The 23,087-nt window shown below is 59.3% G+C and overlaps 1 protein-coding gene across 4 annotated transcripts; it reads left to right on the forward strand.

The window, feature by feature from the left end:
• Positions 1-1,858: 1,858 nt before the first annotated feature.
• On the forward strand, positions 1,859-19,645 carry LCMT2 (leucine carboxyl methyltransferase 2). 4 transcript variants are annotated; one of them, XM_054164577.1, is made up of 14 exons: positions 1,859-1,922; positions 2,149-2,273; positions 3,689-3,770; positions 4,094-4,271; positions 5,094-5,250; positions 6,210-6,399; positions 7,154-7,261; positions 10,685-10,775; positions 13,082-13,327; positions 14,217-14,447; positions 15,285-15,382; positions 16,060-16,247; positions 16,321-16,456; positions 17,589-19,645. In XM_054164577.1, the coding sequence occupies exons 1-14, from the start codon at positions 1,884-1,886 to the stop codon at positions 17,754-17,756; spliced, it is 2,037 nt and encodes a 678-aa protein (XP_054020552.1). In that variant the 5' UTR covers positions 1,859-1,883; the 3' UTR covers positions 17,757-19,645. The 4 variants fall into 4 exon arrangements, with proteins under 4 accessions (XP_054020552.1, XP_054020553.1, XP_054020555.1 ...); XM_054164578.1 differs by having other exon boundaries at positions 5,115-5,250; XM_054164580.1 differs by lacking the exon at positions 13,082-13,327.
• The last annotated feature ends 3,442 nt before the right edge of the window (positions 19,646-23,087 follow it).

Consider the following 23,087-nt stretch of genomic DNA (forward strand, 5'->3'; position numbering starts at 1 on the left):
GAGAGCAGAACAGGTAAGGGAAGAGAGGATCATGGAATGGTTTGGGTTGGAGAAAACTTCTAAGATCTTGTCCAGCCATCCTCTAATACTGCCAGGGCTGGTGCCAAACCATGTCCCTCAGCACCACATCCCTGCCTCTTTGAAACCCCTACAGCAATGGGGATTCGACCACCTCCCTGGGCAGCCTGTGCCAGTGGTTGAGAACCCTTGCAGTGAAGATGTTTCTTCTGATGTCCAAACCTGGTGCAACCTGAGGCCATTTCTTCTCATCCTATCCCTTGTCACCAGGGAGAAGAGGCTGTCCCCACCTCACTCCAGCCTCTCTTCAGATGCAGTAGATCAGAAGCTCAGACTTTGTGCTGCAGTCAGCCCACAGTAGGCCCCAAACTTCTCCATCCCAACTCGCCACGGTGTGCCGGGGGCACCCTTCTGTGGAGCAAGGTCCTGCTCTGCTCTCTTCTCTCCCTCACGGCGTGGGGGTCCCAGCAGCGGCCTGGCCATGCTTCCCTCTCTGCAGTCCTCCCTGCTACTCCTTTGGGGGGTTCTGACACCTGCACTGAGGTGACTCAGGCAGGGCCATGCCTGCCCTGCCTGCTGCCAGCACTTTGCCCGCTGCTAGCACTTTGCCCGCTGCTCCTTTGGGGGGCTCTGACACCTGCACTGAGGTGACTCAGGCAGGGCCATGCCTGCCCTGCCCGCTGCCAGCACTTTGCCTGCTGTCAGCACCCCGGCTATAGATAGCTCCTGCAGCAGATGCTCCTCGTTAGTGCCCCCTCCCCGGCTGGCTGGGGGCGGTGGGGCCCTGATGCCTGTGCTGGGTTTGGGCGAGAGGAGCCTTCCTCGTGAGCTCCAGGTGCCAGCAGAGCACCGAGCAGAGACCAGGCAGGGGAAGGCTGCCCATGGTGGGAGGCATCTGCTCCCCTGTCAGGCTGGGAGGGTGTCCAAGGCAGAGGGAAGCACTGGCTCCATGATGTGATCAAACACCTTCTGTGTGCCACCAGCAGAAGGTGCTGAGCTTGCCCTGGCCAGCACAGGGCAAGAGGTGACATCTGTGTACTTGTCCTCTGGGAGCCAGGCACAGGAACAACCTTGGGCTGAGGCTCCCTGTGATCCAAGAACAAATAGGAATGAAGGCCAGTGATGTGGGCACCATGAAACCTGGGGAGGTGCTCCTGTCTACCACAGCAGCCAGGCTGCAAAACGTCTCCAGGTTCTCAAACATTCTCCAGGCTCCCAAGTGTCCTCCAGGATGCAAAACGTCCTCCAGATCAAGGCCACGGACACCAAGCCTGCTTGTGAAGCACCTGCTGCTAACCCAGAGCCTGAGAACATGGCAGGTGACACCAGGATCTTCTACTTGTGCCGGCAGGGACTGGACAGCACCCTCCCTAGGGTTCAGCACCCCTTGGAGGAGCCCAGCTTTCCCCACCGTGCTCAGTGCCCCACAGCCCTCTTTTCCTCAGCACCCTGTGAAGACCTCAGCACCCTCCACAGAGCTCCACACTCCGGCAGCGAGATGGGCACCGTGCCCGGGCACCTCGCTCCTGCCCCTGCTCCCTGCGCAGACGCTACCCCTTACCCTGGCGACATGCTCCCCGCTACCGGGAGCGGGTACGGGACAGCGCTGGCGGGTCCGCCGGGCGCCGCTGGGAGCGCGGCGGCCGGGCCGGAGTCCCCGGGACCAGTGCCCCAGGGACGGCCGGGCCGGGACCCCGGGGCCGGGACCCCCCGCGGGGGTAGGCAGGCGTCGGGACCGGGATGGCGCGACGGGTGGCGCCGGCCCGCCAGGGGGCGCTCTCCCCAGGCAGCTCCGCGCCGGGCGCCCCGCCGCTTCCCGTCACTGCCGGCGCCCCGCGCGCCGCTCACGCCGCCGCCGCCTCAGGATGGGTCGCGGCCGTCCCGGGGCCCCGCGCCCTGCCGCCGTGAGTGATCCCCGGGGCCGCCGTCCCTCCCCGCGGGGGGTCCGGTCCGGATGGCGGGGCCTGGCCCGGCTTCGGGGGGCTGGGACGGGATCGGGGCTGGGGCCGGGTGGCGCCGGCGGGAGCTGCCCTCCTCTCGGAGCCCTCTCGGCGCTGTCCGTCCCTGGGCATTCCTCGGCCCGCGGCGGGGGTCGGCCTCACCGCCGGCGTCGCGGCCTTGTTCCGGCAGGTTCAGTGCACCGGCGGCAGCAGCGCCGTCAGCAAGTGCTCGGCGGCGGCGCGGGGCTACATCCAGGACCGGTTCCTGCCGTTCCTGGTAGGTCGACAGCGGCGGCGAGCCCCTCTAGTCCACCGGTGAGGAGCGAGCGGGGTCCTTCGGCTTCCCTGGCCGTCGAGCCCCGGCGGCTGTGCCGGCAGGGGGCGCCCGGGACGCGAGGGTCTCGCAGCCATCTCCCCTCCGTCTGCAGAGGCGTCCCGGTGGTTCCCCGGGCCCCTCCGCTTGTCGCGTTAAGGCACAGCCGTAGGAAAGTACAGCGGGTGACAGCTGCAGAGCACAGCTTCAGGAACCTGACCCTTCCAGGCTGATTTTAGGGGATTTTAGGTTCAGGTGGAAAACTTTGGCCTGAGCAAAACGTTGCTGCCTCCCGCCCCCGGGCTGCTGAGAGCTGCTCTAGGTGAAACTGGAAACACAACAGCTGGCAGTGTCGGCACCCAGCCAGCTGACTGGCTCTCAGGACCATTGCGGCTCCAGGAAGGTGTTTGGTGGCCCAGGGAAGCTGTTGTCTTCTGACTCAGTGGTGTTTCTGGAGCCTGGCAGGCACTGGGGAATGTTGCAGCGTGCAGAGGGTTCAGTGGGGGGTCCCTGGCAGGTCAGCAGTGCAGGGCAGAGCAACTTGAACAGCCAGAGAGGTTACTCAGGGGAAAGGGAATGTGCAGGCAGCAGTTCTCAGGTCAGGAAGCTGAGCCTGCATGGTCTTCCCCATGCCACTGGCACACCAAAGGAAATTCCTGGGGAGAGTGGTGCACTGCTGTGGTCAGCACTGTCACCGTGAGCTTGGGGACAGGTTGGAGTGTCCAGGGAAGGCTTTGGTCCTGTGAGGCACAGGGCTGTTGTGTGCCACATGCTGCTAAGGGGGTGGCGGGGACTGGTGAGTGCAATGGGGACACCAACTGGAAGAGAATGCCAAGGGAGAAGGGGCACCAGGCCTCTTGCTAGGAGTTAGACCTTGTTCCATTCATTCAAAGAGCAGAGAATGAAATTCCTCCCCTGGCTTTGCTCCTCTGCCCTTTCCTCTTTGCTGTACTCGCTGCTGTTCTTTTCACAGGGTCACAGAATAAAAGCTGGGAAGGACCCCAAGGGTCATCTGGTCCAACTGTTTTGTTATGCCCAGGGACCCTTGGCAGGAAGGGAGCTGGTTCCATGTTGTGCAGCACCTGGTTTGGGGCAGGAACTCAAGTGCTGGCCATCCATGTTGTGGGGAGTGTCCCTTGCCTGGCCTGAGCTTCAGCCAATGTCAGGGGGTATTTGCTGTGCAGAAGGGAGTGGGCCCAGCTGGGCTGCAACATGCCTGTGGTCAAGCCCCGTGCTGAGGGCAGGAGCTCTGCTTGCCAGCAAGCTCTAGATGTGACTGAGCCAGCAGACAGCTCCCAGTGCAGGGCTGTCTGTGGGCTCAGTGGGCAGGAGCTGGGAGCCGGCTTTCTGAGCTGGAGGATGCTGGAGCTGCAGGGGTGGGCTCCTGGAGGGGCTGACAGCTGGATTTTCCCCCCAGAGGTTATTACATCCGTGCCCGTGCTGTGGATCACTGCATCCAGGACTTCCTGCAGAGGACCCGCGGCCACCCGAGGACCCAGGTGTGTGTCTTTGGCTCTGCTGGCAGCTGCTACCCTGTGTCTGAGGAGTCTTGGGCACCTTGGCACCGCTGTGGTCTATTGGTGACCTGCTGTCACCCTTTGCCAGAAGGTCACAGAGGATCTGGCTGGCGCTGCTGTGACTCTCCCTGTGTCACTTGGACAGACATACCTGGAGGGGGCAAAGTCCATGCAGATTTCCTGCTTTTTTGCAGGGTGTTGCCTGATTTTGTCACTGAAAACGCTATCATGGAGAGTTGTTCACCCCCAGATCCTCAGGGTGCTGCTGGAGCTGGGAGTGACTTTCTCTGATGCTTTCCCTGCAGATCCTGTCCCTCGGTGCTGGCTTTGACTCCCTGTACTTCCGTCTGAAGGACCTGGGCCTGCTGCCCCGCACCGTGGTGTATGAGGTGGACTTCCCCAGCGTGGTGTCCCAAAAAGCTGCTCTGATCAGAGGAGTGCAGGAGCTGGTGGAGCTGGTGGGAGATGCTGGAGGAGAGCCAGGTATGGGGCTTGGGGAAGCCTTTGTAGACCCCAAATGTTCAGGAGCAGCAAGCAGCTCCATCCAGAGACAGCTGAGGTGTGGTGGGAAAGGAGCTGCGGAGTTGTGCATTTTCTGAGGAACTCTTGAACAGATGAGAGGTTGCTGAGCACTATGAGACGTGAGAAGGCCTGGCTGCCAGTGGGGTGGGTCACACCAAGCTCAGGGCCTCTCTGGTACAGCTTTTGGTGGTGCCCAGTGCCAGGACGAGGAACAGCAGGCACAAGCTGCAACACAGGAGACTCCACCTCAACATGAGGAGGCTTCCTTGGGATGGGGGTGCTGGAGGCCTGGAGGCTGCCCAGAGAGGTTGTGGTGTCTGCTCTGGAGACTTTCAAAACCCACCTGGATGTGTTGCTGTGTGACCTGCCGTGGGTGATCCTGCTCTGGCAGGGGAGCTGCATTCAGTGGTCTCCTGAGGTCCCTTCCAACCCCACCGTTCTGTGGTTCTTGTGTTTCTGGTGCACTGTGTCAGGAGCTGCCAAGAACCCAGCACAGAACTGCAGCACACCTGGTGAGAGGTCATGGGGTGGCCTTCTACACTTCTGTGGACAGGGCAGCCAGAACCTCTCTGGACAACCTGTTCTAGTGTCTCCCCATCCTCATGGTGAAGAGCTTCTTCCTCTCACTGGAAGTGGGCAGTGGGAAAGCACTGCCCCTTGTCCTGGCCTTTGTCAGTGGTGGAGGTGATGGGCGCAGCCTCCGGAGCTGGCAGTCCCGTGGGTACCTTTGGTCTCGCTGTCGCAGCAGCACTGTGGTGAGGTGGCACCATCTCTGTCTGCCAGGGGTCATGCCCTTCTCTGCAGGGGATTACAAACTGCTGGGAGCAGATCTGTCACAGCTGCCTGAACTGGAGAGAGCCCTGGAGCAAGCAGGGGTGGACAGGGAGGTCCCCACCCTCTTCATTGCAGAGGTGGTGCTCGCCTACATGGAGAGCAGCAGGTCAGTGGGGCTGTTCTGGGGGGGTGACTGCAGCCTTTGTGTGCCATCTGGGGCTGGCAGAGCTGCTGTCTGATCACTGAAGCCTGAGGGTTTCTGTGCCAGGCCCAGACAGCTCCTTGCAAGGTAATGGTGGTGGGTAAGTGGCCTTTAGGGACACCCTGAAAGGGAGGGGAAAGAGAAGGAGACCTTCTGACAAGTGAAGCTGAGCCCTTCGAACTGCTCAGCCCTCAGCTCTGCTTGGGTCAGGAGATCTATCCCATCCCATCCCATCCCATCCCATCCCATCCCATCCCATCCCATCCCATCCCATCCCATCCCAGGTATTCCCTGTCCCAAGTGTTCCCCATCCCAGCACAGGAGTCTCCTCTGTCTGCTGTCAGGAGGCCCTCACAGTGTGCTGGGCATGCTGCAGGAGGATGGAGTCCACTTGCCCTGTGCCAGGAGCTCCCTCAGAGCTGCCTTCCATCCCAGCACCTGCAGCCCCCTCCTGGTGCCCGCAGTCCCCTCTTGGTGCCCACAGCACCCTGCCATCACCCACAGCTCCCTCCGGATACCCGCAGCCCCCTGCCTGTGCCCGCAGCCCCCTCCCGATGCTCGCAGCCCCCTCCCGGTGCCCACAGCCTCCTCCCAGTGCCCACAGCCCCCTCTTGGCACCCGCAGCCCCCTCTTGGCACCCGCAGCCCCCTCCCGGTGCCCACAGCCTCCTCCCAGTGCCCACAGCCCCCTCTTGGCACCCGCAGCCCCCTCTTGGCACCCGCAGCCCCCTCCCTGTGCCCACAGCCTCCTCCCAGTGCCCACAGCCCCCTCCAAATGCCCGCAGCCCCCTCTTGGCACCCGCAGCCCCCTCCCGGTGCCCACAGCCTCCTCCCAGTGCCCACAGCCCCCTCCAAATGCCCACAGCCCCCTCTTGGCACCCGCACCCCCTCCCGGTGCCCACAGCCCCCTCCCGGTGCCCGCAGGTCGGACGCACTGCTGCGCTGGGCTGCTGAGCGCTTTCCCTGTGCTGGGTTCTTGCTGTACGAGCAGCTGGGCCCCCAGGACCCCTTCGGCCGCGTCATGCAGCAGCACTTTGCCCGCCGGGGCTCTGCCCTGCGCTCCCTGGCACAGTACCCGGACTGTGAGGCGCAGTGCAGCCGCTTCCTGGCACGGGTGGGTACCTGACCTCCAGGGCACATGGGGAGCCTGGGGGCTGGGGACGTGGTGACTTGGGACAAGGTTGGGACAAGGGCCGGGATGAGGGGAGATGGCCTCAAGGTGTCTCAGGGAGGTTTGGGTTGGGTGTCAGAAGGAACTTCTCTGCTGGAAGGGTTCTCGAAGCCTGACCCAGGCTGCCCAGGGCAGTGCTGGAGTCCCCATCCCCAGAGGGGTTCCCAGGAGGTGGAGATGTGGAGCTGAGAGCCATGGGTTAGCCCCAGCCTTGGCAGGGTTTGAGAATGGTTGGACTGGAGGATCTTGGAGTCTTTTACAACCCAAACCATTCCATGAGGCTGTGACTGAAGTGTTCGGAGGTCACCAGCTGTGTAGATGAGCAGGCACTGGAAGGTCCTGCCAGCCAGCTTGCAGCCTGCCTGCTGGTGTGGGACTCGGGCAAGATGGGCGTCTCTGACAGGTTGGATGCCATAAATCAAGTTCTGAAGAGATCACCAACTGTGTAGATGAGCAGGTCCTGCCAGCCAACTTGCAGCCTGCCTACTGCTGTGGGATTAGGGCAAGGTGGGCTCCTCTGGGAAGTTTGATGCCATAAATCAAGTCAAATCAAGTCCTGAAGAGGTTTACAGGTGAAAGACCTGCCCTTTCCAGCTGGACAGTGTGAGAGGCTCCTACAGTGTTTAAGTCAGGCTGTGTTCTGGTGGCACCGAGTCCCTGTCCTTCCAGAGGTGACTCTGGGGTCTTTGTGCTGCAGGGCTGGAGCGAGTGCAGCGCCATGGACATGAACCAGTTCTTCACCTGCTGCACCCCAGAGCATGAGCAGCAGAGGGTGCAGGCTCTGGAGCCCTTTGATGAGTATGAGGTAAGCCTTGGAGCACTGCTGGCCTGGCTGTGATGGGACAAGGGGTCTGCAGCTTCCTGTGGCCACAGCTGTGTCCCAGAGCTGCTGAGCTGTGGGAGTTTGTGGAGGGATCTCGAGTCTGAGTTAATGCAGAGCCCAGGGGAAGCTCCCTGTGGACCTGGGGCTAGCAGCATTGGAAGACGACTTGGGTGTTGTAGAAGCTTATTGTTCCTTCAGTGGAGTCTCAAGAAGGAAGCCTCAGCATCACAAACATGCTGGTGGCATCAGGGGTGTTGCACGTCTCTGCTGGGTCTGCAGGGGCAGCTCCTTGAGTGGGACCCAGTGAGGATTGTTGGATGCTCTGGTGTGAGGCTCCTGGCTGCAGACAATTGGAGCAGCCTGGGGGAAGCAGATGCAGGTGTCCTGCTCACTCAGTGTCCCTGGACTATGGCTGTTGGTTGGGGCAGGTCTTTTGGTGCAGATGTCTTTTGGTCTGACTTTACTACATTCCTAAGTGGACAACTGGAATGTGGCTGTGGCTCTGCTCTTGGTCATTGTGTCAGCTGCTGGCACAGTTTGTGCCTAGCTGAAGTCTAGGAGAGAACTGAAAGATCCCAAGCAACTCAAGGCAGATGTCCTGTAGGACACTCACTAGAAGGTTCCCTCTCAGTCCTGTGGCCTCTGTTGTTTGGCACTGGTGGGGCCATAGCTGGAGTCCTGGGGTCAGGACTGAGCCTTCCCTGCCAGAAGGCCATTGAGGGCTGGAGCAGGGCCAGAGAAAGGCAATGAAGCTGGGCAAGGGTCTGGGGAAGGAGAAGGGTCTGGAGAAGTTGTGAGGAGCAGCTGAGGGAGCTGGGGGTGTTGAGGCTGCAGCAAAGGAGGCTGAGGGGAGACTTCATGGCTCCCTGCAGCTCCCTGAGAGCAGCTTGGAGCCAGGTGGGGCTTGGTCTCTTCTCCCCAGTATCAGGAGAGAAGGACAGTAAATGGCTTGGAATTGTGCTGGGCAGGCTTGGGGTGGACATGAGCAATTCCTGTCCTGCAAGAGTGGTCAGGGATTGGAACAGGCTGCCCAGGGAGGTGGAGTCCTCATCCCTCGAGGTATTCGAGAAACCTGTGGCCATGGCACCTGGGGACATAATCTGATGGCTATGGTGGTGTTAGGTTGAAGGTTGGAGTCGATGTCTTGGAGGGCTCTGCCAACCCAAACACTTCTGTGACTCTCTAGAAATCACAGAAACGTTCAGGTTGGAAAAGACCCTCAGGATCACCAAGTCCAACCCAGAACCCTACTCCACAAGGTTCACACCTAAACCATAGCCCCAAGCATCACATCTGAACAACAGTTAATCACATCCAGGGTTGGTGACTCAACCACCTCCCTGGGCAGCACATTCCAATCCCTGACCACTCTTGCTGTCCAGTCTAAACCCACCCAGTCACAGCTTGAGGCCATTTCCTCTTACTCTATCACTGATGACCTGTGAGAAGAGACCAGCACCAACCTCTCTACAATGTCCTTTCAGGTAGCTGTAGATAGCAATGAGGTCTCCCTTCAGCCTCCTCTTTTCCAAGCTAACCATTCCCAGCTCCTTTAGTCACTCTTCATGAGATTTATTCTCCAGCCTCTGGAGAGGCTTCCTTGCCCTCCATTGCCCTGGCTCCAGCACCTCCACATCTCTCCTGTTTTGAGGTGCCCAAAACTGGACACAACACTCAAGGTGTGGCCTCACCAGAGCTGAGTACCAGGGGACAATTACCTCCCTACTCCTGGACACAGCATTTCTGATCCCAGCCAGGAGGCCATTTGCTTTCTTGGCCACCTGGGCACACTGCTCACTCATATTCAGTTGCTTGTCCATTAGCACCCCCAGGTCCCTTTCTGCCAGGCAGCTTTCCAGCCACACTGCCCTAAGCCTGGAGCCTTGCTTGGGGTTGTTGTGCCCCAAGTGCAGGACCTGGCACTTGGCCTCATTGAAGCTCATCCTGTTAATGTTGGCCAGGGACCCAACCTCTGCAGAGCCTCCCTACCCTCATGCAGATCAACTCTGCCACCTCACTTGGTGTCCCCTGCAAGCTTACTGGTGACACACTCTGTGTCTTCATCAAGGCCATCGATAAAGATGTTAAGCAGAAGTGGTCCCAACGCTGAGCCCTGAGGAGCACCACTTGTGACTGGCCACCAGCTGGATTTAACCCCACTGACCATCACTTCTTGGGCCCTTTCACCCAGCCAGTGCTGTACCCAGCAGAGCACTGCTCAGCCAAGCCACGAGCACATTTTGTCCACAAGAATTCTGTGGGAAGGGGTGTCAAAGGCTTTTGGCAAAATCAGCCTGCAGCAGGGACAGGTTGAGGTGCTGGTGTTGATCTTGCCAATGTGCAAGAGCTGCTTTGCCTCCTGAAGGCAAAGATCCAGGCTCACTGCAGCAGGCTTGATCCAGCTGGATAGGACATGGTGCTGAGGGTGGCGGATCTCTGGAAGGCTTTGCCTGGCACTAGCAGTGGATGCTGCCACTGCCAGTGTCTGTATTCCCTCTTGGATCTCACATTCCCAAAGGTGCTGGGTGATGGTGCTGATACTGTGACTTGTGCCTTTGAGGCTCCTGTTGATGCTGTGGAGCTGGCTGAACACCTCCCACCCTGTGGGGTGGACATTCCAAACTCCTCAATGTCCATAAAGCCAGGGTGGGTCCTGGCCTCCTCTTGCTTCTGCTTCTGCCCAGAGTGATTCCCAGGCAAGACTGGAGATCATATTGGTGGCTGTCAGCCCACAGCTGGGACAACAGCACTCTGCACTGAGTTAGGAACTGGCTAGAGGGCCAGGCCCAGAGAGTGGTGGTGAATGGTGCCACTGTCAGCTGGCCATGGTTTAGTTGGTTAGATGGTGTTGGGTGATAGGTTGGACTCCATGATCTCAAAGGCCTTTTTCACCCTGGTTAATTCTGTATTCTGTTGTTACTGGCCAGCAGGGACAATGTCCCACCTCTGAGGCTTCTTTGGGGTTGTTACTCCTTGACCTTTAAGCAACCCAGGCCCTTACTCTGCTCAGCAATGGGCATTGTAGAGGGGAAGCTGAGAAAGAGCAGGAGCTGTTCCTTGTGCAGGGTGCAGTTGATCAGAGCAGGGACCTCCTGCTATGGCAGCTCAGAGATGCTGAACACTGGTGTGAGCTCAGAGAGCTGGGCCCGAGTCCATCACCAGCTGCCCAGTGCCAGGCACAGCTCCTGGCTGAGGCAGTCCCTGAGCTGTAAGGCTCTGAAGGCTGAGGAGTGACCCTGCTGCCTCTCAGGTTCACTCCAGTCTTCTGCTTGGCCACTGCTGGGGACAGCCAGGCCTGGCTGGGCTTGGGTCTGCTGCATGGTTCTGTGGCTGCTTTGCTCACCCTGGATGCTCTCTCTGACAGCTTGGGGCAGACTGTTTGGTTTTGTTCTTTCCTTGCTACAGGAGTGGCACTTGAAGTGTTCTCATTACTTTGTCCTGGCTGCTTCCAAGGGGATGGAACCTCCCTGGACTCCGTTGGTGCCCAGCAGGACAGGTACCTCCTGAGCAATGCTCCTGCTCTTTTATCTCTGGCAGGCTTCTTTCACAGGTTCCAGGGGACAGCAGCACCCTGGAAGGAGCAGAGGGGATGCTGCCACCTGAGCAGCTTTCTCCATCCTTCTTGCCATGGTTCTGCTGCCTGTAGTGAGGTTGGGGCCACATCCTGAGCCACCTTCCAGTGATGGAACCTTCCAGTCTGAGCAGTTCTTCCTTTTCTTGGTACATGGGGCCCCTCCAGTGCATGGCTGCAGGGCCCCTCTGCCCTGCTCCCCCTGTTTTGGGGTCCTACAGCCTCTCCACTTCCTTCCAGACATGGCTCCAGGGGGGTTCTGTCCTTCCAGTTCCCAGAGATGTCTCTTTGTCCCTTGCTGCCCTATCAGGTGCAGTCTAGTAGAGCTCTCTGCCACAAGATGTCCTCTGCTTTGCTCTCCCTGTGGGTGGAACTGCAGGTGCAGCATCTCTGAAGTGCTTTGACATCTCTGCTGCTCTGTTCAGAGGGGCAGGAGTGGTGCAGCTGGGGAACAGCCAGGACTGGGATGGTGCTTCCATGATAAAGAGTTGGTAGCAGCCCAGACCATTCCTGCTTCTTGCTGCTCACTTCCCTTTGCAGGGTGGGAGGCAAAAAGTGGTTTCTAAACCATTTTCCACCACTGGTCCTGCTCACCAGTCAGCACCACAAGCTCTGTCTGCCGCTGGAGGTTGAGAGTTGTGTTCCAGGGAGCAGGGGAGGCAGCTGGGCAGGGGTAAGGCAGGATGGCATTGCTAGCAGGGCCATGGAACCTATTGTGGTGTGTACGAAGCAGAGCAGTGAAATGGAAGCCCAGAGAGTGTGTGGGGTTAAGTCTGCCCTGTGGGTGTCCCTGGTCCTTAAAGTACAACCTCAAAGGCTCCTCAAGACATGGGGTCTGTCCTTCAGTTAAGGGCCAACAAGTGGGGAAGCAGCTCAGACTGGGAGCCACCTGGCTTGAGAGCAGCACTGTGGAGAGGGATGTGGGGGTCTTGGTGGACAGAAGGCTCAGCATCAGTGAACAGTGAGCTGTGGTGGCAAAGAAAGCCACCAGGATGCTGAGTTGCATCAATCAGGCTGGCAGCAGCAAGGATAAAGATGTCATTGTCCCACCCTGCTCAGCACTGGGCAGGCTGCACCTCGAGCACTGTGCACAGGTTTGGTCCCTGCTGTACAGGAACAATGGGGACAGGCTGGAGAGGATCAGGAGAAGGGCCAGGAGAGTGATCAGAGGACTGGCAGAGCTGTCACATGGGGGAAGGCTGAGGGAGCTGGGTTTGTTCAGCCTGGAGAAGGCTCAGGGGAGACCTTCTCACCGTGGACAAGCACATAAAGGGTGGCTCTCACAAGGGAGACTCCCTTTGTACAGAGTCCCAAGGGATACAGAGACAAGGGGCAGTGGGGACAAGTTGCTACTGGAGAGATTCTGATAGGATGCCAGAAAAAAAATGTTTCTGTTTAGAACCATCAGAGACTGGAATCAACTGTCCAGGGAGGTGGAGGGTTCCCCTACATTAGGCCGTGCCAAGGCCCAGCTGGGCAGGTGCTGGGCCAGCTCATTTCAACTCTGCTCTTATCCTGAAAGCTTGGACTGGATCATCCTTGAGTTCCCTTCCAAGGTCTCCCCTCAGCCTCCTCTGCTGCAGCCTCAACCCCCACCAGGGCCCTCAGCTGCTCCTCACAACTTCTCCAGACCCTCCTCCTCCTTCTCCAGACCCCTCCCCAGCTTCCTTGCCCTGCTCTGGCCCTGCACCAGCCCTCAGTGCAGAGCAGCTGCAGTCCTGTCAGGAGCTGGCTCCATGTGAAGGGATGTGGTGTTTGGTGAGGTCTCTAGGCAGCTGGAGATGCTTTCTCCCAGCAGGACCTTAGGGAAGGCCAGGGACCATCCCTCATGCTCTAGAACTTCATCTCAGTGCTTTGCTGAAGGCAGCACCAAAGTGCAGCCAGGAGCCTTGCAGTGCAGCTCCCTGTGTGCCCCTTTCCTGCTGCACTTTGCTGTTCACACTGCCCGGGGCAGGGGCAGTGGTTGCTGTCCTGCTGCAGCAGGTCAGGACACTGTCACCTCCTGGCCAGCTCTGCCTCCCCCCAGGAGAGCATCTGGGCTGTGTTGTGCGCCGAGGAGCGGTGGGCAGCAGCTGAAGCTGGCACAGCCTGGTTCAGGGGCCCCTGGGGCTGTCTCTGTGCTGCCAGCTGCCCCCAGGTTCTCAGCAGGAGCTGCTCAGCCCTGCTGGGTCTCGCTGGGGCTCAGCCTTGGTTCCTGCCTGCCCGGCTCTCAGCTGCTCCTTGCCTTGCAGCTCCTGGTGGCCGTGGTCCCGCCCTGGCTGGCAGCGTCCCTGCGGCCTGTGCCACAAGCTCCCCCGCGCCCGGCCTGAGGCGCTTCGGGCACCGCTCTGTGCTGCTGCGGCCTGGCCTGGTGCTGACCACGGGGGGCTTCGGGCAGGAGGAGGGGCAGCACCGCCGTGCCAGCAGCTGCCAGCTGCTGCTGAGGCGTGCGGGGCGCTGGGCTGCGGCGAGCCTGAGCATGGAGAGCGGCAGCTGGGGTGAGTCCTGCTGCTGGGCAGCGCTCAGCAGTGTCTGGGGAGAGCTGATGGCGGAGCAGCCGGAGAGCTGAAGGTCCTGAGAGCTGGGTCCTGCACTGGGGTCACAACAGCCCCGTGGAGGCTGCAGGCTGGGCAATGGCTGCAAACTGCCCATTGGGAAAGGCCCCTGGGGGGTTGGTGGCAGCAGCTGGAGAGGAGCTGGGGGGTGCACAGATGGGTAAGAAGGGCAGCAGCAGCCTGGGCTGGAGCAGCAATGGTGTGGGCAGCAGGAACAGGGCAGGGATTGTGCCCCTGGGCTGGGCACTGGGGAGCCCACAGCTGCAAGCCTGGGGGCAGGGTTGGGCTCTCCCTGCCAGGAGGACCTTGAGGGCTGGGGCAGGGCCAGAGCAGGGCAAGGAAGCTGGGGAGGGGTCTGGGGAAGGAGGAGAAGGCTCTGGAGAAGTTGTGAGGAGCAGCTGAGGGAGCTGGGGGTGTTGAGGCTGCAGCAGAGGAGGCTGAGGGGAGACCTTGTGGCTCTCTGCAGCTCCCTGAGAGCAGCTTGAAGCCAGCTGGGGCTCAAGGGCTACTCCTAAATGATGGAACAAGAGGAGATGGCCTCAGGTTGTGCCAGGGGAGGTTGAGCTTGGCCCAGAGGAACAATTTCTACCCCTTGAGGGTTGTCCAGGCCTGTGCCAGGCTGCCCGGGGCAGTGGTGGAGTCCCCAGCCCTGGAGGGGTTTCCCAGCCGTGGAGTTGTGGTGCTGAGGGCCATGGGGGGGTGGTGCTTGGGCAGTGCTAGGTTCATGGTTGGACTCCATGGTCTCAAGGGTCTCTCCCAACCCAAGCCATTCCCTGATCCATGAGCTCCATGGCAGGGAGGTGATGTGGGCTGTGGTGCTTGGTCTCTGCAGACGGGCGGCTGTACCACACCATCAGCTGTGTCTCCAGGGGTCTGGCCCTGGTGGTGGGAGGCCGAACATCCCCATCCAGTGCCGGCCTGGGAATGCTGTGGCTGAAATTCCCTGAGAGATGCAGTGCCTGGGACCCAGTTGACATCAGGGTGGAGCTGGTGAGCCTGCAGCCTGCTGTGGAGGCAGCTGCTCTGCGCTGGAGGCACAGCGCGACCCAAGTGACCTTCCAAGGTGAGAGGGCTGGAAGTGGGTATGGCAGCAGGAGTGGGGAGGTGTCCACACCCCAGAGCAGATGGCACAGCCCTGCCCAGGCAGTGGGGCCTGAGAGGCAAGTGGTTGTGAGGAGCCTTGGTGCTCCTGCCGCGCAGGCCAGGTGCTTGGAGACAGAGGCACCCTCGTGCTGACAGGGCACAGTGAGGCCAGCACACGGCCCTGGCATCTCCCAGAGTACTTTGCACCTTCCGAGCTTTTTGGGGCTTCTCCAGGTTAGCTCCTGCACACCTAAATTGTCTTCATCTCCCTTTGTGTGGCCAGATGCAGCTGCCCCTTGTCTGTTTCCTTGGGCTACAAGGACGTGCTGCTGCCTGCTTGGGCTCCTGCAGTTCCGCTGACACTTGATCCTGACCTGCCTTGCTGGTCTAGTTCTCACTATTGGGAGAGGTTCAGCCTCTGCCCTGCCTAAATTCTCCTTCAAGCCCACATCCTCCTTGGCTTTGGGGCTGGTGATTGATCTCCACTCAGACCCTAGACATTCAGAACCTACAGAGTGTAGGTGGGTGGGTGATGGGGGTGTCCTGAATGGCCACAGGAGGGAAGGGAGGGCAGGGCTGCTCAGGGAAGACGTTTCATCTTCCATGTGCCTTGGCCACCTGGCTACAGGAGTCCTTGCTGTGGCTGAAACAACTCCCTGCATGGGCTGCTGGGGCCTCAAAGTGCTCCTCAGGCTGCAGATGGCAGCAGTGCGTGGAACTTCTGTCTGGCTACCTTCATGTCTGTCCTGGCTCAGCTTCTGGGCAAGCAAGACTTGTTCTTGTGACAGGCTGGACCCTGATGTCCCTGTCCCTGCAGGTCAGCAGTACCTGTTCCTGTTCGGCGGCCGCTCTGCCACACAGCCTGTCCTGGGGGACTGGCACTTCCTGCACACCCAGGAGCTGTCCTGCTCCATGGTAAGAGCTGCCCTGCATCTGTCCCTGTGTGCCACCCCTCTCTGTGTCACCCTGTGGCACTTCCTGCACACTCAGGAGCTGTCCTGCTCCATGGTAAGAGCTGCCCTGCATCTGTCCCTGTGTGCCACCCCTCTCTGTGTCACCCTGTGGCACTTCCTGCCCACCCAGGAGCTGTCCTGCTCCATGGTAAGAGCTGCCCTGCATCTGTCCCTGTGTGCCACCCTGCTCTGTGTCACCCTGTGGCACTTCCTGCACACCCAGGAGCTGTCCTGCTCCATGGTAAGAGCTGCCCTGCATCTGTCCCTGTGTGCCACCCCTCTCTGTGTCACCCTGTGGCACTTCCTGCACACTCAGGAGCTGTCCTGCTCCATGGTAAGAGCTGCCCTGCATCTGTCCCTGTGGCTCTTGGACTTGTGTCTTGAACAGGAGGCAGCCTACAAGGGAGCAGAGTTCCCTATGGGACTCTCCAGAAATGCCACCCTCTAGAGCCCGAGGGCCCAGCAAATGCTGGGGGTGGTGGAAATGGAGACATTTCTACTTGGCCTTCCCTAGAGGAACGTGCCCAGGATGCTGCTCCTGTGCTGTGGCAGCGAAGAGCAGCAGGAGGAGGTCGTTGGAGTCTGGAGATGAGGAGGTGCAGCGTGGTCAGCTCCAGCCGTTGTGTTGTGTCTCCCCAGATCCCCGTGCAGGGTCCAGCCCCGGAAGGTCGCCACTCCCACAGTGCCTGCGGCTGGAAGGGAGGGGTGCTGGTCGCAGGGGGCCTGGGGGCAGGCGAGCAGCCCCTGGGCTCCCTTTGCTTCCTGGAGCCGCTGGAGGGCGGCTTTGGGTGGCAGGTGCTGGAGACCAGGCCTCCTCTGGTGCCACGGTGAGCGGAGGGCGCCGGGCAGGGGCTGGGCTGTCCCTGCCTGGCGCTGATGGGGGCTTCCTCGGGGTCCCAGGTACTCGCACACGGCCCACGTGCACCGGGGGCGGCTGCTGCTGGTGGGGGGGGTCTGGCTGTGCCCGGCCCCGGCGCCCGGCGTCACCGTCGTCGACTTGGCCACGGGGCTGAGCCTGGACTACGCCCTTGGCACGGTGAGTGCGGGCACTGCCCCTCGGGCTGGGCAGCCAGCGGCGCGGGGGCTGCTGCTGCAGAGGCTGTCAGAGAGGGGCTTCTCAGGCTGTCAGAGTCGTAGGGTGGCCTGAGTTGGAAGGGCCCTTAAAGATACCCAGTTCCAACCCCTGCCATGAGCAGGGACACCCCCACTGGCCCAGGCTGCTCGAGGCCTCATCCAGCCTGGCCTTGAACAGCTCCAGGGATGAGCTGTTCGCAGCTTCTTTGGGCAACATGCTCCAGTGTCCCACCACCTTCATAGCAAAGAATTTCTTCCTGGTGCCCAGCCTAAATCTCCCCTGCTTCAGTTTAAATCCATTGTCCCTTTTCCTGTCTCCATAGGCCCTTGTCAGACACCCCTCCCCAGCTCTCCTGTAGCCCCCTTCAGGTACTGGAAGGCTGCTCTAAGGTCTCCCTGGAGCCTTCTCCAGGCTGAACACCACAACCCTCTCTGCCTGTCCTTGCATGGGAGGTGCTTCAGCCTCTGAGCATCTTCTTGGCCACTAGACCCACTCCATCAGTTGCATGTCTTTGTGCTGGGGACACCAAAGCTCCAGGTGGGGTCTCAGCAGCAGAGTAGAAGGGGAGAATCCCCTCCCTTGACCTCCCAGATGTGTCTTGGACTGTATGAAGTCTATGCTCCAGGCTGTCCCTTTGTGGTGGGGGCACAAGCATGCATTGCTGCTTCTGGAACAAGAGCTAGGAGACATCAAAAGAAAGTGGCAGGCAGCATGTTCTGAAGAGTGCTTCCTGTGGGAGCTCTGGAACTCCTTGCCAGGGACAGGAATGCCAGAGGTCAGCTTGGATTCAGACAGTGACTGGACATGTTCTGGAAGGAGAAACACCATGGCTGGGGAGTACAGAGACATTGTCCCCCATTAAAAGTGGCTGGGGTGCTGGGGGGGTGGAGCACACTGGAGGAGGAGATTGGTTGCTCATCCTGTGCTCCCTGCCTGGCTTTGCCCACATTTGGGGTGGTGCAGTGGACGAAGTGGTCCAAGATGAGGCCCAGTGTGGCTGATCTGTGAGATGGAAGGCACCATGTGCAGTGTCTCCACAGCACTGGGGAGGAGCAGATGCTGCAGTCCTGTGTGTTGATCTCTCCCTTTCCAGGAGCACCTGGAGTGGCCACTGATGCTGCACAACCACAGCAGTGTCCTTCTGCCAGAAGAGGAGGAGCTGCTGCTCATCGGGGGCGGTGGGAACTGCTTCTCCTTCGGGACACACCTGAATGCAGAGCCTGTCTGCTTGAGCCTCAGGCACATCCTCACCAGCCACTGACTGGGACCAGCTGGGACTGAGCCAGGCTGCCATGCTGCAGTGGGACATCGCTGCTGGTCCACACATGGTCAGATGTCTCCACCAAGGTTTTGTGTCCAGGACCACGAGGGGCAGTTGGGACAATTTTCCCCCTCCTCTGCTTGGTTTTGTACTGCTCTTGGTGCTGCTGTCAGGAGTGTCCCAGCAGCAGCTCCCTGGTGGGGTCAGTGGGCTGAAGAGGGGACAAGAGGAGCAGTGCTCCAGAGGGACACGTGGCAGGTGCTGGCCTGGAGGTGCAGCCAGTGGAGGTGCTCAGCCAAGTGGCTGAGTGGAAGGAGGTGTCTCGAGAGGTGCAGCACTGCTGTCCTCAGCAAGAGTTCTGCTCTGTGAAAAGCCAATCCACATGCAGTCCAGACTTGTCTGTCTGTCCCACACAAATGGGTGGTAGGTGTCTGCCACCACCAGCACAGCCACCACAGCCAGGCCCGTGGTGCTTACATGGGCACAGGACCCTCGGCCAGTCAGTCACCGTTCCCTGTCCATCCCAAGAGGTCATGGAATCACAGAAGGGCTTGGCTGGGAAGTGACCTCAAAGCTCATCCAGTTCCAACCCCCTGCCATGGGTGGGGACACGTCCCACTAGCCTGTGTTGCTCCAAGCCTTATCCAGCCTGGTCTTGAACACTGCCAGGCTTGGAGCCTCCACTGGGCAACCTGTTCTGGTGTCTCACCACCCTCCCTCCAGCTTCTTCCAGTCTGAAGCCATCACCCCTGCTCCTGTCACTCCAGTCGCAGGAACTTCCACCTCAACCTGAGGAGACTTCTTTGGTGTGAGGGTGCTGGAGCCCCAGACCAGGCTGCCCAGAGAGGTTGTGGAATCTCCTTCTCCAGAGAGATTCCAAACCCACCTGGATGTGTTTCTATGTGACCTGTGCATGGTGATCCTGTTTAGCAGGGGGCTGGACTCAGTGATCTCTGGAAGGCTCTTCCAACTCCACCATTCTGTGCTTCTATCTGCACACTGTCCAACACTGACAGCAGTTTGGGAGGCTCCCTCATTAGCTCCTCTTTCCCTTAGTGTTGTGTTGGCCTCCTGGTTGCCCAGGGTCACTCTGGGGGATGGTCCCCTTTGGGCCAGAAGCTGCATGGTCCACTCTGTCCAAGTCATCAACAGCAGGAGGATCAACACCAGGCATTGTTTTTTGTCACAGCCTGCTCCAGGATGGGCATCTTCCATGGTGCCTCCAGCACACCCCAACCAAACTCCTTGGTGAATTATAACTCTTCTCTTCTGACATCAGCACCTGAACAAGGTTGTGCCCAGTCCAGATGTGGGGAGCTCATGCTCCTGTGGGCCTTGTTGCTCAGACCCTGCCAGCTGTCCCCTTCCTTGTCTCCTGGGAGGTCATTCCATGCCAGTGGGAGGGGAGCTAGGGGACAGTATGTGAAGTGATGACTGGGCTTCATCACTTCCACTGGAGCTCAGGGAGGTCCCAGGGTGAGGAGACTGTGCTGGGATACAGCATTTGAACAGTGTTCAGCCTGGGATGATGTCCTTGAGGAAAGAGACAGACTTTTGGCTGCATGGATTCTGTATGGGGCAACCAGCTCAGCTCAGGGAGGTTCTGTTTTGGTGAAGCCCTGGGGAGAATCATCAGAGAGAGGCCCTGGGGAGTAAATTCCCTTTGACTTGGGGTAGCAGGAGGCAGCTTTATGAAGGCAAAGCTCTGAAGAGATTCATGGAACTCCTGAATCTAGAGGAGGAAGGCAAAGAGAAGGGCGAGAGAAGGGCTTTGTGGAGCTAACAGTCCAAAAGCCTGACAGTATTTCTAGTCAGCACTGAGCCATTTTGGAGACAAAACAGCCATGACCTGGAGCCTTCTGTGGGTTTGCAGCACGTAGCAGTGGCACACATCTAAGTCATGACCAGGACACAAGGTGTCTGAGCTGAGGGATCAGTGCAAACACCGATTCTGTGTTGGCAATAATGGGTGTGAGAGCTGTGGCTGCTGGGAACCCAATGACACAAAACACTCTTGTGAAACACCACCTCGGGGGCAGAAGATGCTCAGTTTCACCAAGTGTTGGTGAGCAGAGACTGAAAGCCTGCTGAGATACCTCTGGCTGTCTTTCAAAAGCACCTCTAGATAGCAAAGGCAGGGAGCTCCATGAAGGACATCTTGAAGCATGAGTCATTGATAACAGGAGCTCTGGTGCTGGGCTCTGAAGCTGCTCTCCAAGGATGGTTCAATGGAGCCATGCCTGTCGTGGCTCTGACCAGCAGCATGTGCAGCTGGCATCAATGGTCTGTGTTCTTCCCCCTTTGCAAGACCTGTTGGCACCAGTTTGTGCCAGGAACTGAGTGGGAGTGTGGCCTTGCTGCAGTTTTCTCTGCAGACCACAGGTTAGAGGGTTAAAATCTCCTCCTTCTGAGCCAGGCACTGTTCCCTGGGCACTTCAGACGTGGGTCGTAGTATCACAGTATCAGTCAGGGTTGGAAGGGACCACAAGAATCATCCACTTCCAACCCCCCTGCCACGGGCAGGGACACCCCACACTAGATCAGGCTGGCCAGAGCCTCATCCAGCCTGGTCTTAAACACCTCCAGGGATGGGGCCTCAACCACCTCCCTGGACAACCCATTCCAGGGCTTCACCACTCTCATGGTGAAGAACTTCCTCCTCTTGTCCAGCCTGAATCTCCCCACCTCCAGCTTCATTCCAGCAGGAGCCTGCCTGCAATGTGTGATGGATGCTTCAGGGTGAGCATCACTGCTGAGGGGTCCAACCAAAAGCAGGGTGTGAGAGGTGTAGCACTGACCTCTGGCACATTCTGCAATGTGGGGCAGCCACCAGCCTGTGGCACAGGGGCTGGGGGGCTGCAGGGCTGCAGCTGTCTGTGGGGCATACTCTCCCTTCCCCCCCCCTTTATTTCTCCAGCAGAGCTCCCCTATAGGGGAAGGGGGGATGTCTATGAAAGGAATGAGCTGCTGGCTGGGCAGTTAACTTCATTTTCTGCCTCCTTTGGGGTGAATCAAAAGGAGTGGGGGGATTCTGGGTGGGCTGTTTATGCCACATGGTGCAGGGAGATGATCCAGCAGAGGGAGCAGGTGAGGGAGGGAAGGGGGTACCCCCCGAAAATGCTGAATGCTGTAAATTCTGGGAGGGGATCACAAAATACTTCAAGATGTAAGTCTTGGGGTGAGGTGATGCAGAGAAAACCCTCTCGTTTTCATCTAGATTGTGAAGAATTTTACTAATTTATATGTAAAAAAGATTTTGAAGTGACCCATATGATCACATGTGGGCTTGAAATACAGCCTGTGGCTATGCAGAGTACAAACAGTGGCGCTGTGTGTGGTGATTTTAATGTAAATGGAAACAATTCTCAGCGGGGCCAAGCTGAGCTGCTCCACATGCCCAGGGAAGTGCTCAGTGCTGCCATCGCGTGGGCAAAGGTTGGCACTGCAGCTGCGAAGCGGCGTGCGCCGCCCTGTCAGCGCTCAATGGCGCCACCGTGTGTGTAATGGTTGGTACTGCAGCTGCGAAGCGGCGTGTGCCGCCCTGTCGGCGCTCAGTGCTGCCACCGTGTGTGTAATGTTCGGTACTGCAGCTGCGAAGCGGCGTGTGCCGCCCTGTCGGCGCTCAGTGCTGCCACCCTGTGTGTAAAGGTCGGTACTGCAGCTGCGAAGCGGCGTGTGCCGCCCTGTCGGCGCTCAGTGCTGCCACCGTGTGTGTAAAGATCGGTACTGCAGCTGCGAAGCGGCGTGTGCCGCCCTGTCGGCGCTCAGTGCTGCCATCGCGTGGGTAAAGGTCGGTACTGCAGCTGCGAAGCGACGTGTGCCGCCCTGTCGGCGCTCAGTGCTGCCACCGTGTGTGTAAAGGTCAGTACTGCAGCGGTGAAGCGGCGTGTGCCGCCCTGTCGGCGCTCAGTGCTGCCACCGTGTGTGTAAAGATCGGTACTGCAGCTGCGAAGCGGCGTGTGCCGCCCTGTCGGCGCTCAGTGCTGCCATCGCGTGGGTAAAGGTCGGTACTGCAGCTGCGAAGCGACGTGTGCCGCCCTGTCGGCGCTCAGTGCTGCCATCGCGTGGGTAAAGGTCGGTACTGCAGCGGTGAAGCGGCGTGTGCCGCCCTGTCGGCGCTCAGTGCTGCCACCGTGTGTGTAATGTTCGGCACTGCAGCTGTGAAGCGGCGTGTGCCGCCCTGTCGGCGCTCAGTGCTGCCATCGCGTGGGTAAAGGTCGGCACTGCAGCTGCGAAGCGGCGTGTGCCGCCCTGTCGGCGCTCAGTGCTGCCACCGTGTGTGTAATGGTCGGTACTGCAGCGGTGAAGCGGCGTGTGCCGCCCTGTCGGCGCTCAGTGCTGCCACCGTGTGTGTAAAGATCGGTACTGCAGCTGCGAAGCGGCGTGTTCCGCTCTGTCAGCGCTCAATGGCGCCACCGTGTGTGTAAAGGTCGGTACTGCAGCTGCGAAGCGGCGTGTGCCGCCCTGTCGGCGCTCAGTGCTGCCACCGTGTGTGTAAAGATCGGTACTACAGCTGCGAAGCGGCGTGTGCCGCCCTGTCGGCGCTCAGTGCTGCCACCGTGTGTGTAAAGATCGGTACTACAGCTGCGAAGCGGCGTGTGCCGCCTTGTCGGCGCTCAGTGCTGCCACCGTGTGTGTAAAGGTCGGTACTGCAGCTGCGAAGCGACGTGTGCCGCCTTGTCGGCGCTCAGTGCTGCCACCGTGTGTGTAATGGTCGGTACTGCAGTTGTGCAGCAGCGTGTATGGCCCCATCAGTGCTTTGTTTTCCAATGAGGAGCTCTAAGGCCAGCTGCAAGGTTAGGTTTTGATTCTCCTGGGGTTTCACCCACAATGAGTGAAGTGTTCTGATTTCAAAGCTGTATTTTCTTCTCTGCTTAGGTGACAGGATGACCTCACTAATGAAGAAAGATACCTTATCAGAAGAGGAGACACAGTTTTACATGCCTGAAACTGTATTGGCTACAGATGCTGTTCACCAGCTGGGAGTCATCCACAGGGATATTAAACCACAGAGCCTTCTACTGGATGTGAGGGTAAGTAGTGTGCATGTGAACATGTCCAGAGAAGGGCAACAAAGCTGATGAGGGATTTGGAGCACGAATCCTATGAGGAGAAGGTGAGGGAGCTGGAGTTGCTTAGCCTGGAGAGGAGGAGGCTCAGGGGAGACCTTCTTCCTCTCTACAACTACCTGAAGAGTGGTTGGAGCCAGGTGGGGGTTGGTCTCTTCTCCCAGGCAACAGAACAAGAGAGACAGAACAGAACAACACAGTCTCAAGCTGTGCCAGGGTAAGTTTAAGCTGAAAGTTAGGAAGAAATTCTTCACAGAAAGAG

This window comes from Dryobates pubescens, chromosome 10 (assembly GCF_014839835.1).
Source record: "Dryobates pubescens isolate bDryPub1 chromosome 10, bDryPub1.pri, whole genome shotgun sequence".
NCBI classification, from domain to species: Eukaryota; Metazoa; Chordata; class Aves; order Piciformes; family Picidae; genus Dryobates; species Dryobates pubescens.